A 15387-nucleotide genomic window follows, 5' to 3' on the forward strand; every position below is an offset into this window, starting at 1 on the left:
CACACAGTATTATTAATGATTCATCCCCAATGTGCACACCAAAGATAATTGAATACATTTGGTCTGTGGATCAGGATCTGTCACAGTCCAGAAGCAACACCTAGCCAACCATTTACACAGACTAGTAATATGACTGCTTCATTGAAATCCTTCTGCTGTAAGTAGATAGGGCCAAATGAATCAGGTGGAGAATTTCCAAATCCAATCTCCTTCAAATATAAATTTGAAATTGAGAAATATATGAAATAAATACAAATTCATCCAAATGCAACAACAACAAAAACATTAAGAGCTTAAAATGTCAACGATAATGTGGTGAGAATACTTTGTGACATTTCTAAATGGAAGCAATCTGAGAACAAGAGGTTGAGAGCGTCGGGCTCAGTCGTTCTTTCTCCCAATCCTCAACCTCTCATAGAAAGACCGTTTCTATCTAATCTAACCAACATCCACTCCAAGGTGACTGACTGAATGACTCCTCTGTTGCTGACGTTCTCCCCTTCCGGCTCCAATATCCCTGTCAGAATCAGCTGAAGGATGCTGGGACCTGTAAAATCTCTTTGAAGGAGAGCAACCGCATCAGAAAACCACTGACCTGGTGTTGGACAGCCTGTGTTCTCAGTACAATGCATCACAAGACAGAGTTCAGACTCTGAGCGCTGAAGTGAACGAGCATGGCGTTCAGAGCTGGGCGGTGAGTGTCTGTAGCATTACAGAGAAAGAACGTTGCTCTATTTCAACTGTCAGTGTTCAGGCAACAAAAGATTCAACAGACTTCTTTGACGCCTTTTACTTGATGCTCTTTCTGTCACGACTTGACTGGGACTTCTGGGTCGTCGTTCATCTATCATTCTGTAGGTTGTGTCAGAAAGGCTTGGTGTTGACTCTCTGTGTATTTATATCCATGTGCAGTATGTATCGTCTACAGTATAACTCCCTTAGAACAAATAACTGACTTGCATTGATTTTTACCTACATGAATACAAGAAGCATACAAAAGAGGTTACTTCCTGGCCTCCTGATCGTGAAAGCCATAATATTTTCCTCATGTGTTACTGAAAACCAAACACACACCACCAGCACTGATTCTCAAAGCCTTCTATTCTTCCATATGATGTACGTGTGCTTCTCTGTCAGGTGATGTGAGACGCAGCTGCTGCGTTTCAGCTGCATAATGAAACAGCTTCCTGGTGTAACAGTGACAGCAGAGATGATAGGGTCATGATATTACTCCGACACGCATGTCAACTTCCATGTTTCAAACGTGACGACAACGGGATACATGCCAGTGCTTTTTGATAGCCAGTGACTGGTGGCAGCTGGTGTGGTCTGCGCATCAGGGCTTGATAACTAGAGCTGGTGTGGTCTGCGCATCAGGGCTTGATAACTAGAGCTGGTGTGGTCTGCGCATCAGGGCTTGATAACTAGAGCTGGTGGAGTTTGCCCCAAAATGGCTGACAGAACTCTCATAGCAACGTTATGGATGAAGTAGATGCTGAATGAGATATGGGACTATGCTGATTGGAATATTATGACGTGTAACCAGGAAATACATCCAGCCAACCACAATACAATCATTTGTTTCATAAAGATAAACAATCATTTATTAACATTTCCTTTGCAAATATCACAATTAGCACACATTGACCTGCCTATGAAGTTACCAACTACCGATTACTTGAAATAAGACAATAAACACTGAGCAAAGATAGAAGAACAGTGTACAATGAAAGCGTCCGTTTGAAGCACCACCAAATGCCAGAAAGGACTGTTAGGTGAAGTATAATACGTTAGAGACAATATCATGTGTTATTTTTGACAATACAAAGAGATCTTCAGACAGGTCCGAAAATATGCAGAAACACTAATACATGTACAATACTTCTAAATAAGCAATACAAAATAATAAATATGTTTTGTATTCATAAATTACATTTAATGTATTCATGGAGCAATCAAATCACTTCAATTAATGATTTAATCAGTAAGCAATTCACTGTTTTCATTAGTGAGACTGATTTACCATTGATGAGAAGCATTGAGATCACTTTTGCAATGAGATGTTGGGGCAAAACTGTTGTGAACCTTTCCTTCAATGAGATGTTGGGCCAAAACTGTTGTGAACCTTTCCTTCAATGAGATGTTGGGCCAAAACTGTTGTGAACCTTTCCTTCAATGAGATGTTGGGGCAAAACTGTTGTGAACCTTTCCTTCAATGAGATGTTGGGGCAAAACTGTTGTGAACCTTTCCTTCAATGAGATGTTGGGGCAAAACTGTTGTGAACCTTTCCTTCAATGAGATGTTGGGGCAAAACTGTTGTGAACCTTTCCTTCACGATTGCTTTAAACGGAGAAACTGAAAGCCTCTGAGACACCACTGAATTATTGACATTCTCAGGACTTTTGAATTTTCCAAGAGAACTCCGAGTTGACATTTTCAGAAATGATGAAAGCTCCTTCAGAGATTTCGTGGTGTCCAGCTTGGCATATTGAATGGGTCTGAGAGGGTTGTGCAGTTATATGGTCGATACTCAGTAAAAGACAAGGAGGATTCTGCACACGAGTCAAGTGTCTGTTCTCAGGTGTATGGAACCTTTCTGACCACTAGTTAACCACTGCCATGCTGGATAAACAATGCAAACAGGACAGCGTACAACGATGTCGTTGACTTCCATGATGATGTGGTTTACAGAGAATTCTGATTATCATAGAAACATGTTTGATGACAGCATAAATGAGCCACGGCAGAAAACATTTCAAAGTACATCGACAACCAGTGTAAAAAAAATCATTTTACAAAACGTTATTGAGTTTATAAAGTGTGAAAAATATAGGATTTTCCCCATTATAAAAAATGCCACATTGAACGAGGCAAGTAAGGTCATACCGCATGGACGCGATGAGAGAGAGAGAGAGATGGGGCAAGGTTGTCCCTAGACACTGCTCTGAGGTCAGTTTTGCATTATCGTCCAAATGGTTAACGCCCGACCCGGGTAGTTTTAAATGATCCTAGATCTGTGTGTACAGGGTAACTTCTACCCGGCGCTGTGGTCCTATACTGTAGTAACAGACAGGAAGGCATTGTGTACTGGTTTAGTCCCCTGGTCCTCAGGTGCTCTGGCCCCGTGACTCATTAGTTCCTGGATGGTCATCCAGTTATCCAGGATCTTCTTGTTGCGTTTCTTCATCATCTTCTTGTGGCTGAGTTCCAGGATGTTGACCTCTTTACGGCCCTCGGCCCCGCTCCCAGGGCCCTCTCTGAGACACTCTAGCCGGTTCCTCTGCATGTACTCCCTCCTCCTCCTCTGCTCCCTGGCTCTGGCCAACTGCTGCTTCCTCTCCTCTTTACTCCAGTACCGCCCCATCTTCATCTCAGACATAGTGTCGTCGTCCGTGGTCATCCCTCCACTACGCTCCTCCCTGATCCTCAGAGCCCGTTCGCGTAGAATCCGGTCCCTCGCTGGTCGCCGGGCTACATACTTCGTCCCGTCGGCTCGAACTTTGACCTTCCACTCGAGGCGTGGTTCCCCTGGGCGGGTGGAGCGGTCCCGGCAGACGCTGAGGAGGCTGAGCTGGGACTGGGAGTAGGTCTCCAGACTGGAGGCCTGCTGGAGGAGCTGCTGCATGTAGCTCTGAAGGTGTCTGGCGTGGGCTGGAGAAGCGCCCTGCCCCTGCTGGGGGGCTGTGTGGTAAGGGGACGGGTAGGGAGGGACCCTGCGTGGCCCCCGGTGGCTCCTGGTGCGGTCGCAGCGCTCGTCGTCTGCAGGCAGGGCCGGGTCTGACTCGGAGGGGGAAGGGTTGGACTGGTCGGGGCTGCTGGAGATGACCGTGGTTCCAGGGCTGGGGTTGGGATCCTGTCGGCTGTGCGTAGGGGTCCCGGTCGAGGTCTCACTCAGGAGCTCTCTGAAAAGAAGATTAGAAAAATACATTATTATCCATTTTCTATATTAGAAACGTCAGACCCAGGATTGGAACCGGCAACCCCCCGGCTGCTGGCCCACCTTTCTAATCTCAAGGCTAAAAAGGGCTTAATAAAACACATTTGATTGATTGTCTACATACCTGTCTGGGATGTGGATGGAGATGGACTGGCCGGAGGCTGCCATGGTGCTCCGGAGGTTCTTCTGGTTGGTGAGGCTGATGCGTCTCTGTAGAGAGTGGTCCGGGGATCTCTCCATGCCTAGAGGAGTGGACCTGGCGCTCTCAGCCGTGTTATAGGCACTGGAGCTGTCCTTGTCCCCTCTTAGCTTGTCGCTGTCCCACTGCCTCTCCCCTGGATGCTCGTTGATATCGGCCAGCTTGGCATGCTGCTCACGCCCATGTTTGGGGCTTCGTCCTGGGGAGCACATAGGGGTGCAGGGGGGATCCCTCTGGTTCTTGCGGAGCTGGTGGGCCTGCATGATGCTCTGACACTCCAGCTCGATACTCCTCAGCTCCTCGTTCAACATCCGCAGCTCTTGTTCCATCCCTCCACCACCACTGACCCCCACCCCGCTCTGCTCCGTCAGGCTGCACTCGATGGTGCTTCTCCTGCTATAGTACACACCACACTCCCCGCTGTTACGGATCTGGCACTTGAGCTCCAGGAGCTGCTGGAAGCGGCTGTCACACTCCAGTCCTAACCCCACTCCGCCCTCACCCTTCTGGGCTTGGATCAGACCCCTGGGTCCCTGGGTGTCCGAGGGCACCACCACCCTCCTGCCCAGCCCCTGGCCATGCTTGGCCCTCCATCGGTCTCTCAGGCCCTGGGCAGGCCTCCGGTGGACACGGGCTAGGAGGACTTCCTGTTCGGAGCTCTCCTCGTTGCGCCCCGTCCCCAAGCCGCTGTCTTTGTCCTGAGTATTGGAGGAACACGTGGCTGTGTCTGTCATGACGTCATCTTCCTCCAGCTGCTTGGCCTGCAAAGAGAACAAAGAGTTGTGGTAGACAAGATGGAACATATTCTATAACACTAGAACCTATTAACATGCATCAGCCCACATCATAGTACCAGCTCTTAAGCATTTAGAATAGCAATACCTGGACATGTGTATTGTCTAGAATAGCAATATCTGGGCATCTAAACTGTTAGAATAGCAATAGCAATATCTGGACATGTGTATTGTCTAGAATAGCAATATCTGGACATCAACACTGTTAGAATAGCAATATCTGTACATGTATATTGTCTAGAATAGCAATATCTGGATATCTATACTGTTAGAATAGCTATATAAATATCTGGACATGTGTATTGTCTAGAATAGCAATATCTGGACATCTATACTGTTAGAATAGCAATATCTGGACATGTGTATTGTCTAGAATAGCAATATCTGGACATCTATACTCTCAACATTGAAATCTGATCTATTTGGGGGGGTGCAACTCAATATTAGGAAAGTGTTCCTAATGTTTTGAACTCTAAGTGCATGATGGACAACTATGTCCATCTCATATTATATTCCCCAGGCTGTTCTCACCTGCTCCTCTCCTCCTCCTGTCTTCTGCACCTCCTCGTTCCTCCTCTCCTCAAGGATCTCCATCTTCAGCTCCTCCAGGAGTTCATTGTGCTCCTCATCCAGCCACGCCTCCTCTGGTCTGGTCACCAGGAGAACGATACTCCTGGACTCCTCATTGGACAGAAGAGTGAAAGCTTCCTGCCTGTCCTGTACGTCACAGCCGTTGATCTGGTAACATGCACGTAAAGAGATGAGAAAATATATAGTCCACACATACTGATTAAGAAAGAGATCCTGTTACTGTCTGTTACACTCACTGAAAACTAAACTCCATCACAGAAGAAGAATTAATGAAGAAAGTATGTAAAACACATACATAAAGAGATTAGAAAGTACTGTGTCTAGTACACAAAAATATTAGAAATGACTGTATCTAGTACATAAAGAGATTAGAAAGTACTGTATCTAGTACATAAAGAGATTAGAAAGTACTGTGTCTAGTACATAAAGAGATTAGAAAGTACTGTATCTAGTACATAAAGAGATTAGAAAGTACTGTATCTGGTCCATAAAGAGATTAGAAAGTACTGTGTCTAGTACATAAAGAGATTAGAAAGTACTGTATCTAGTACATAAAGAGATTAGAAAGTACTGTATCTAGTACATAAAGGGATTAGAAAGTACTGTGTCTAGTACATAAAGAGATTAGAAAGTACTGTGTCTAGTATATAAAGAGATTAGAAAGTACTGTATCTAGTACACAAAGATATTAGAAATTACTGTATCTAGTACATAAAGATATTCGAAAGTACTGTATCTAGTATACAGAGAGATAAGAAAGTACTGTATCTAGTACACAAAGATATTCGAAAGTACTGTATCTAGTACACAGAGAGATAAGAAAGTACTGTATCTAGTACACAAATATATTAGAAAGTACTGTATCTAGTACATAAAGAGATTAGAAAGTACTGTATCTAGTACACAAAGAGATTAGAAAGTACTGTATCTAGTACACAAATATATTAGAAAGTACTGTATCTAGTATACAGAGAGATTAGAAAGTACTGTATCTAGTACACAGAGAGATTAGAAAGTACTGTATCTAGTACACAGAGAGATTAGAAAGTACTGTATCTAGTACACAGAGAGATTAGAAAGTACTGTATCTAGTACACAGAGAGATTAGAAAGTACTGTATCTAGTACACAAAGAGATTAGAAAGTACTGTATCTAGTACACAAAGATATTAGAAAGTACTGTATCTAGTATACAGAGAGATTAGAAAGTACTGTATCTAGTACACAAAGAGATTAGAAAGTACTGTATCCAGTATACAGAGAGATTAGAAAGTACTGTATCTAGTACACAGAGAGATTAGAAAGTACTGTATCTAGTACACAGAGAGATTAGAAAGTACTGTATCTAGTACACAAAGATATTAGAAAGTACTGTATCTAGTACACAAAGATATTAGAAAGTACTGTATCTAGTATACAGAGAGATTAGAAAGTACTGTATCTAGTACACAAAGAGATTAGAAAGTACTGTATCTAGTACACAAAGAGATTAGAAAGTACTGTATCTAGTACACAAAGAGATTAGAAAGTATTGTATCCAGTACACACTCACTCACATATTGTACATACAGCGATTAAACTCCTGACTGACTGACGAAACCATCCCCCTTTAAATTACTCCCTTCCGCCTCTAAACAGTGCACATCACAGTCATTCACTTAACTCCTCCATCACAGAAGATGGAGTGTTTGAGGAAACCATCCCCCTTTTAATCTCTCCCTCCACCTCTCCGTCTCTCTGAGAAAAGCACCTCCAGTCAATTATGAATTCACACTTTCACAGGCAGGCAGAGGATGTCTGGTCTGCTCTGTGTCCTGTCTACTCTGCATTGATTAAAGATGGAGGGCAGTGGGGGCCAGCAACGGCCATGGGAGAGAGAAAGAGAGAGAGAGAGAGAGAGCGAGAGAGAGAGAGAGAGAGAGAGAGAGAGAGAGAGAAGAGAGAGAGAGAGAGAGAGAGAGAGAGAGAGAGAGAGAGTGCTGCACGGTGTTCATGAAAGGCTGGTCTCAGCGGAGCACTGCGCCCATCCAGACATACAATTAACTGCACTGTGACAGGTGGCGTTCATCTTTCCCCTGCAGAGTAATGGGCTTGTCACAGAGAGATAATGGGACCCAGAGAACACCAGGGCTCAGCCCTCCAATCAGAATACAACAGGGGCTTATCCCTCCAATCAGAAGAGACTGTGCAGTGTTTGGGTCCTCCAGTCACCTAACATCATTACTGCTACTACTGAGGAGTGTAGAAATCACTGACTACTACTTCTAATCTCTGTTCACACCTAACACACACACACGTTTGATTTACTATCCTTGTGGGGACCAAACAATTGATTCCTATTCACAATTCTATTTTCCCTAAACCCTAAACCTAACCCCTAACCTAAAATAGACTTTATCCTTTTGGGGACCAACTTGTCCAAATTTTCCTTGTTTTACTATCTTTAGTTTTACTATCTTTATAGTAAAACCAGAAACACACACACACACACACACACACACCCAAACCCACTTCCACACTCCTTTCTCTCCCTCTGATGTGGGAGACTAGCTACAGGTATCACTGTGTCTGACCCGCCAGGTGGCTCTACAGTTCTCAGAGAGAGAGAGAGACCCGCCAGGTGGCTCTACAGTTCTCAGAGAGAGAGAGAGAGAGACCCGCCAGGTGGCTCTACAGTTCTCAGAGAGAGAGAGACCCGCCAGGTGGCTCTACAGTTCTCAGAGAGAGAGAGAGACCCGCCAGGTGGTTCTACAGTTCTCAGAGAGAGAGAGACCCGCCAGGTGGCTCTACAGTTCTCAGAGAGAGATAGAGACCCGCCTGGTGGCTCTACAGTTCTCAGAGAGAGAGAGACCCGCCAGGTGGCTCTACAGTTCTCAGAGAGAGAGAGACCCGCCAGGTGGCTCTACAGTTCTCAGAGAGAGAGAGAGAGAGACCCGCCAGGTGGCTCTACAGTTCTCAGAGAGAGAGAGAGAGACCCGCCAGGTGGTTCTACAGTTCTCAGAGAGAGAGAGAGAGACCCGCCAGGTGGCTCTACAGTTCTCAGAGAGAGAGAGAGAAACCCGCCAGGTGGCTCTACAGTTCTCAGAGAGAGAGAGAGAGACCCGCCTGGTGGCTCTACAGTTCTCATAGAGAGAGAGACCCGCCTGGTGGCTCTACAGTTCTCAGAGAGAGAGAGACCCGCCTGGTGGCTCTGCAGTTCTCAGAGAGAGAGAGAGACCCGCCTGGAGGCTCTACAGTTCTCAGAGAGAGAGAGAGAGACCCGCTTGGTGGCTCTACAGTTCTCAGAGAGAGAGAGAGACCCGCCTGGTGGCTCTACTGTTCTCAGAGAGAGAGAGAGACCCGCCTGGTGGCTCTACAGTTCTCAGAGAGAGAGAGAGACCCGCCTGGGAGGATGTGGTGCTGCTGTGTGAAAACAACACTAAGGACTTTCATTTCCCAGCTTAAGTGTAGCCATTAAATATGCATATGATCTGTAGCCCCGAGACAACAACAGCTCTGCTCCTAGAAGAGAGCTTTACAGGTGCCTTTGAGTGTGCGTGCGTGTGTGTGTGTGTGCGTGCGTGCGTGCGTGCGTGTGTGTGTGCGTGCGTGTGCGTGTGTGTGTGTGCGTGTGTGTGTGTGTGGTTGCGCTCATGTAATTGGTCTTGAGATGAAAATACGTACCTGTAATATTCGATCTCCTTCCCTAATGCGCCCGTCCCTGGCAGCGATGCTGTTGGGTCCAACCTGAACAAACAAAACAACAAATCAATCCAGACGCCATACAGACACACAAGTTACTACTGTTGCCATGTCACTGTCTGCTAAAACAGGCAGCTGGATACCCAAGTTACTACTGTTGCCATGTCACTGTCTGCTAAAACAGGCAGCTGGATACACAAGTCACTACTGTTGCCATGTCACTGTCTGCTAGAACAGGCAGCTGGATACACAAGTTACTACGGTTGCCATGTCACTGTCTGCTAGAACAGGCAGCTGGATACACAAGTCACTACTGTTGCCATGTCACTGTCTGCTAGAACAGGCAGCTGGGTACACAAGTTACCACTGTTGCCATGTCACTGTCTGCTAGAACAGGCAGCTGGATACACAAGTCACTACTGTTGCCATGTCACTGTCTGCTAGAACAGGCAGCTGGATACACAAGTCACTACTGTTGCCATGTCACTGTCTGCTAGAACAGGCAGCTGGATACACAAGTTACTACTGTTGCAATGTCACTGTCTGCTAGAACAGGCAGCTGGATACACAAGTCACTACTGTTGCCATGTCACTGTCTGCTAGAACAGGCAGCTGGATACACAAGTCACTACGGTTGCCATGTCACTGTCTGCTAGAACAGGCAGCTGGATACACAAGTTACTACTGTTGCCATGTCACTGTCTGCTAAAACAGGCAGCTGGATACACAAGTCACTACTGTTGCCATGTCACTGTCTGCTAGAACAGGCAGCTGGATACACAAGTTACTACGGTTGCCATGTCACTGTCTGCTAGAACAGGCAGCTGGATACACAAGTCACTACTGTTGCCATGTCACTGTCTGCTAGAACAGGCAGCTGGGTACACACGTTACCACTGTTGCCATGTCACTGTCTGCTAGAACAGGCAGCTGGATACACAAGTCACTACTGTTGCCATGTCACTGTCTGCTAGAACAGGCAGCTGGATACACAAGTCACTACTGTTGCCATGTCACTGTCTGCTAGAACAGGCAGCTGGATACACAAGTTACTACTGTTGCCATGTCACTGTCTGCTAGAACAGGCAGCTGGATACACAAGTCACTACTGTTGCCATGTCACTGTCTGCTAGAACAGGCAGCTGGATACACAAGTCACTACGGTTGCCATGTCACTGTCTGCTAGAACAGGCAGCTGGATACACAAGTTACTACTGTTGCCATGTCACTGTCTGCTAGAACAGGCAGCTGGATACACAAGTCACTACGGTTGCCATGTCACTGTCTGCTAGAACAGGCAGCTGGATACACAAGTTACTACTGTTGCCATGTCACTGTCTGCTAGAACAGGCAGCTGGATACACAAGTCACTACTGTTGCCATGTCACTGTCTGCTAGAACAGGCAGCTGGATACACAAGTCACTACGGTTGCCATGTCACTGTCTGCTAGAACAGCCAGCTGGATACACAAGTCACTACTGTTGCCATGTCACTGTCTGCTAAAACAGGCAGCTGGATACACAAGTCACTACTGTTTCCATGTCACTGTCTGCTAGAACAGGCAGCTGGATACACAAGTCACTACTGTTGCCATGTCACTGTCTGCTAGAACAGGCAGCTGGATACACAAGTCACTACGGTTGCCATGTCACTGTCTGCTAGAACAGGCAGCTGGATACACAAGTTACTACTGTTGCCATGTCACTGTCTGCTAGAACAGCCAGCTGGATACACAAGGTACTACTGTTGCCATGTCACTGTCTGCTAGAACAGGCAGCTGGATACACAAGTCACTACTGTTGCCATGTCACTGTCTGCTAGAACAGGCAGCTGGATACACAAGTCACTACTGTTGCCATGTCACTGTCTGCTAGAACAGGCAGCTGGATACACAAGTTACTACTGTTGCCATGTCACTGTCTGCTAGAACAGGCAGCTGGATACACAAGTCACTACTGTTGCCATGTCACTGTCTGCTAGAACAGGCAGCTGGATACACAAGTCACTACGGTTGCCATGTCACTGTCTGCTAGAACAGGCAGCTGGATACCCAAGTCACTACGGTTGCCATGCCACTGTCTGCTAGAACAGGCAGCTGGATACCCAAGTCACTACGGTTGCCATGCCACTGTCTGCTAGAACAGGCACCTGGATACACAAGTCACTACGGTTGCCATGCCACTGTCTGATGGATCATTATCAAACACCTTCATTACTTTCTCTTCTTGCCAACATCCCCATCTGAAGATATTGCTTCAACAATACAATACCGAGCATCCAACCATTCCTCAAAACTTCCATTGAGCTCAACATCGCATGGTAATAGGAAGTGCGTCCCAAATGGCACCCTATTCCCTAAATAGTGTACTATATAGAGTATAGGGTGCCATTTGGGACGGATGATATAGTTTGAAATTTGACCGTGTGGATTGTAGTATCTGAGGTTTATTAGTGTGGTAGCTGTCCACCAAGATAACACTGATGTTGGTGTCAACAACCATCTTCCCGCCTGGTTTAAGAAAGGGGAATGAATCTTCATGAGAAAACTCATTTCAACATTTATTGATTTTCTCATTATTTTGTTTTCATTTTTTGAGCAGTGCTTGTATCGAATCTTGAATCGTTCCCTTGACGATATGTGTTCAGTTTTTCTTCTTCCTACCTTTGAATTTCAGTTAAAAAAAACAAGCATAGCTTTCATCAAAGAACTGAACATCAAAATAAGAAGCTCAGCAAGAGAAAATACACATTGGAAGCGTATTAAAAAGTCAGAAATGATTAAGCTGAAAACGTGTAGACATTTCTAATTTAAATAATAACATTTCATATTTTTCACAGGCAATCCCAGTGGATACGTTTTTGAGGGAATCTAATCTACTTGGTATGATTTCAATACCGCTTCCATTTCTCTGCAATTATTTCAAACACTTTGTAGTTGTCAGAGTCAAGATCAAGAGCTATACATAGGTGTTCATAACCAACCGGGAAACATACCTCTACTTCCACAAGGAACGGGAAACATACCTATACTTCCACAAGGAACGGGAAACATACCTATACTTCCACAAGGAACGGGACACATACCTATACTTCCACAAGGAACGGGACACATACCTATACTTCCACAAGGAACGGGAAACATACCTCTACTTCCACAAGGAACGGGAAACATACCTATACTTCCACAAGGAACGGGAAACATACCTATACTTCCACAAGGAACGGGAAACATACCTATACTTCCACAAGGAACGGGAAACATACCTCTACTTCCACAAGGAACGGGAAACATACCTCTACTTCCACAAGGAACGGGAAACATACCTATACTTCCACAAGGAACGGGACACATACCTATACTTCCACAAGGAACGGGACACATACCTCTACTTCCACAAGGAACGGGAAACATATCTATACTTCCACAAGGAACGGGAAACATACCTATACTTCCACAAGGAACGGGACACATACCTATACTTCCACAAGGAACGGGACACATACCTCTACTTCCACAAGGAAAGGGAAACATACCTCTACTTCCACAAGGAACGGGAAACATACCTATACTTCCACAAGGAACGGGAAACATACCTCTACTTCCACAAGGAACGGGAAACATACCTCTACTTCCACAAGGAACGGGACACATACCTCTACTTCCACAAGGAACGGGAAACATATCTATACTTCCACAAGGAACGGGAAACATACCTCTACTTCCACAAGGAACGGGAAACATACCTATACTTCCACAAGGAACGGGAAACATACCTATACTTCCACTAGGAACGGGACACATACCTCTACTTCCACAAGGAACGGGAAATATACCTCTACTTCCACAAGGAACGGGAAACATATCTATACTTCCACAAGGAACGGGAAACATACCTATACTTCCACTAGGAACGGGACACATACCTCTACTTCCACAAGGAACGGGAAATATACCTATACTTCCACAAGGAACGGGAAACATACCTATACTTCCACAAGGAACGGGAAACATACCTATACTTCCACAAGGAACGGGAAACATACCTATACTTCCACAAGGAACGGGAAACATACCTATACTTCCACAAGGAACGGGACACCAACACTATACACAGAAATACATTGAATGAGGCTGATTAGCATGTTCTGGAATGAAAAGATGTACAGATATACTGTTTAGGTTTATTACATGATGTTAGAGGGGTATGAGCAAGGCAATACCACACACACACGAACACACCACATACACACACACACACACACACACACACACACACACACACACACACACACACACACACACACACACACACCACAAACACACACACACACACACACACACACACACACACACACACACACACACACACACACACACACACACACACACACACACACACACACACACACACACACACACACACCCCCCCCCCCCCCAGACACCACCAGAATGAGAGCTTCAGCTTTACTTTAGTCTGAGAGACATTATTCCACTCAGCTGTCTCTTTGCTCTTTGTTTCAGTCTTTGGTATGCAGAGGCGGTGGTGGGAAAATGTGTCATTTTACACCCTGCAGGAGACGAGAAGGAAGGGTGTCACTCACTGTGGACTAATTAAAATCCTCAATTAGAATATTGAATAGAAGGAGGGGAGTATTTCAAACTTCACTTGCTTTCCTCTCCTCTCTCTCCATGCATGGTTCGTTTGGAGCGAAAGAGATATTATTTTCTTGGCAAACATTCAAACACCTCCTCATTCCTTAACACCTTCTAATTCAGTTGAAGTCAGTCAATATTCCACAACATTATATGATATCAAATGGGAATTCACAGTTATCTTTTAATTGCTTCTGACTGTAAAAGGTAATTGATATGTGGTGGGATTCCTTGTTTGATTTATTCTAACACGCCGTGTCTCTTCTCTTTCTGTTAACCAAGCCCCTCCTGTTAACCAAGCCCTTCCTGTTAACCAAGCCCTTCCTGTTAACCAAGCCCTTCCTGTTAACCAAGCCCCTCCTGTTAACCAAGCCCTTCCTGTTAACCAAGCCCTTCCTGTTAACCAAGCCCCTCCTGTTAACCAAGCCCCTCCTGTTAACCAAGCCCCTCCTGTTAACCAAGCCCTTCCTGTTAACCAAGCCCTTCCTGTTAACCAAGCCCCTCCTGTTAACCAAGCCCTTCCTGTTAACCAAGCCCCTCCTGTTAACCAAGCCCTTCCTGTTAACCAAGCCCCTCCTGTTAACCAAGCCCTTCCTGTTAACCAAGCCCTTCCTGTTAACCAAGCCCTTCCTGTTAACCAAGCCCCTCCTGTTAACCAAGCCCTTCCTGTTAACCAAGCCCCTCCTGTTAACCAAGCCCCTCCTGTTAACCAAGCCCATCCAGTTAACCAAGCCCTTCCTGTTAACCAAGCCCCTCCTGTTAACCAAGCCCATCCAGTTAACCAAGCCCTTCCTGTTAACCAAGCCCTTCCCGTTAACCAAGCCCCTCCCGTTAACCAAGCCCATCCAGTTAACCAAGCCCTTCCTGTTAACCAAGCCCATCCAGTTAACCAAGCCCATCCTGTTAACCAAGCCCTTCCTGTTAACCAAGCCCATCCAGTTAACCAAGCCCATCCAGTTAACCAAGCCCTTCCTGTTAACCAAGCCCTTCCTGTTAACCAAGCCCTTCCTGTTAACCAAGCCCTTCCTGTTAACCAAGCTCCTCCTGTTAACCAAGCCCTTCCTGTTAACCAAGCCCTTCCTGTTAACCAAGCCCTTCCTGTTAACCAAGCCCATCCAGTTAACCAAGCCCATCCAGTTAACCAAGCCCATCCAGTTAACCAAGCCCATCCAGTTAACCAAGCCCTTCCCGTTAACCAAGCCCTTCCCGTTAACCAAGCTCCTCCTGTTAACCAAGCCCTTCCTGTTAACCAAGCCCCTCCTGTTAACCAAGCCCTTCCTGTTAACCAAGCCCTTCCTGTTAACCAAGCCCTTCCTGTTAACCAAGCCCTTCCTGTTAACCAAGCCCTTCCTGTTAACCAAGCCCTTCCTGTTAACCAAGCCCTTCCTGTTAACCAAGCTCCTCCCGTTAACCAAGCCCTTCCTGTTAACCAAGCCCCTCCCGTTAACCAAGCCCATCCAGTTAACCAAGCCCCTCCTGTTAACCAAGCCCCTCCTGTTAACCAAGCCCCTCCCATTAACCAAGCCCATC

At 45.9% G+C, this 15387-nt stretch overlaps 1 protein-coding gene across 2 annotated transcripts in view; it reads right to left on the reverse strand.

Moving 5' to 3' along the window:
- Window positions 1-1579: 1579 nt before the first annotated feature.
- The window catches only part of pdzrn4 (PDZ domain containing ring finger 4), a 90951-nt gene continuing 77143 nt past the window's right edge, over window positions 1580-15387 (reverse strand). For both annotated transcript variants that reach the window (XM_055912820.1, XM_055912819.1), the window contains 4 exons: window positions 9185-9247; window positions 5463-5669; window positions 4063-4898; window positions 1580-3903 (listed from right to left, as the gene is read on the reverse strand). In XM_055912820.1, the coding sequence (XP_055768795.1) occupies window positions 3054-3903; window positions 4063-4898; window positions 5463-5669; window positions 9185-9247 (1956 nt within the window). In that variant the 3' untranslated portion in view covers window positions 1580-3053. The remainder of the gene's footprint in view (window positions 3904-4062; window positions 4899-5462; window positions 5670-9184; window positions 9248-15387) is intronic.

The sequence above is a fragment of the Salvelinus fontinalis genome, unplaced genomic scaffold, assembly GCF_029448725.1.
Source record: "Salvelinus fontinalis isolate EN_2023a unplaced genomic scaffold, ASM2944872v1 scaffold_0219, whole genome shotgun sequence".
NCBI classification, from domain to species: Eukaryota; Metazoa; Chordata; class Actinopteri; order Salmoniformes; family Salmonidae; genus Salvelinus; species Salvelinus fontinalis.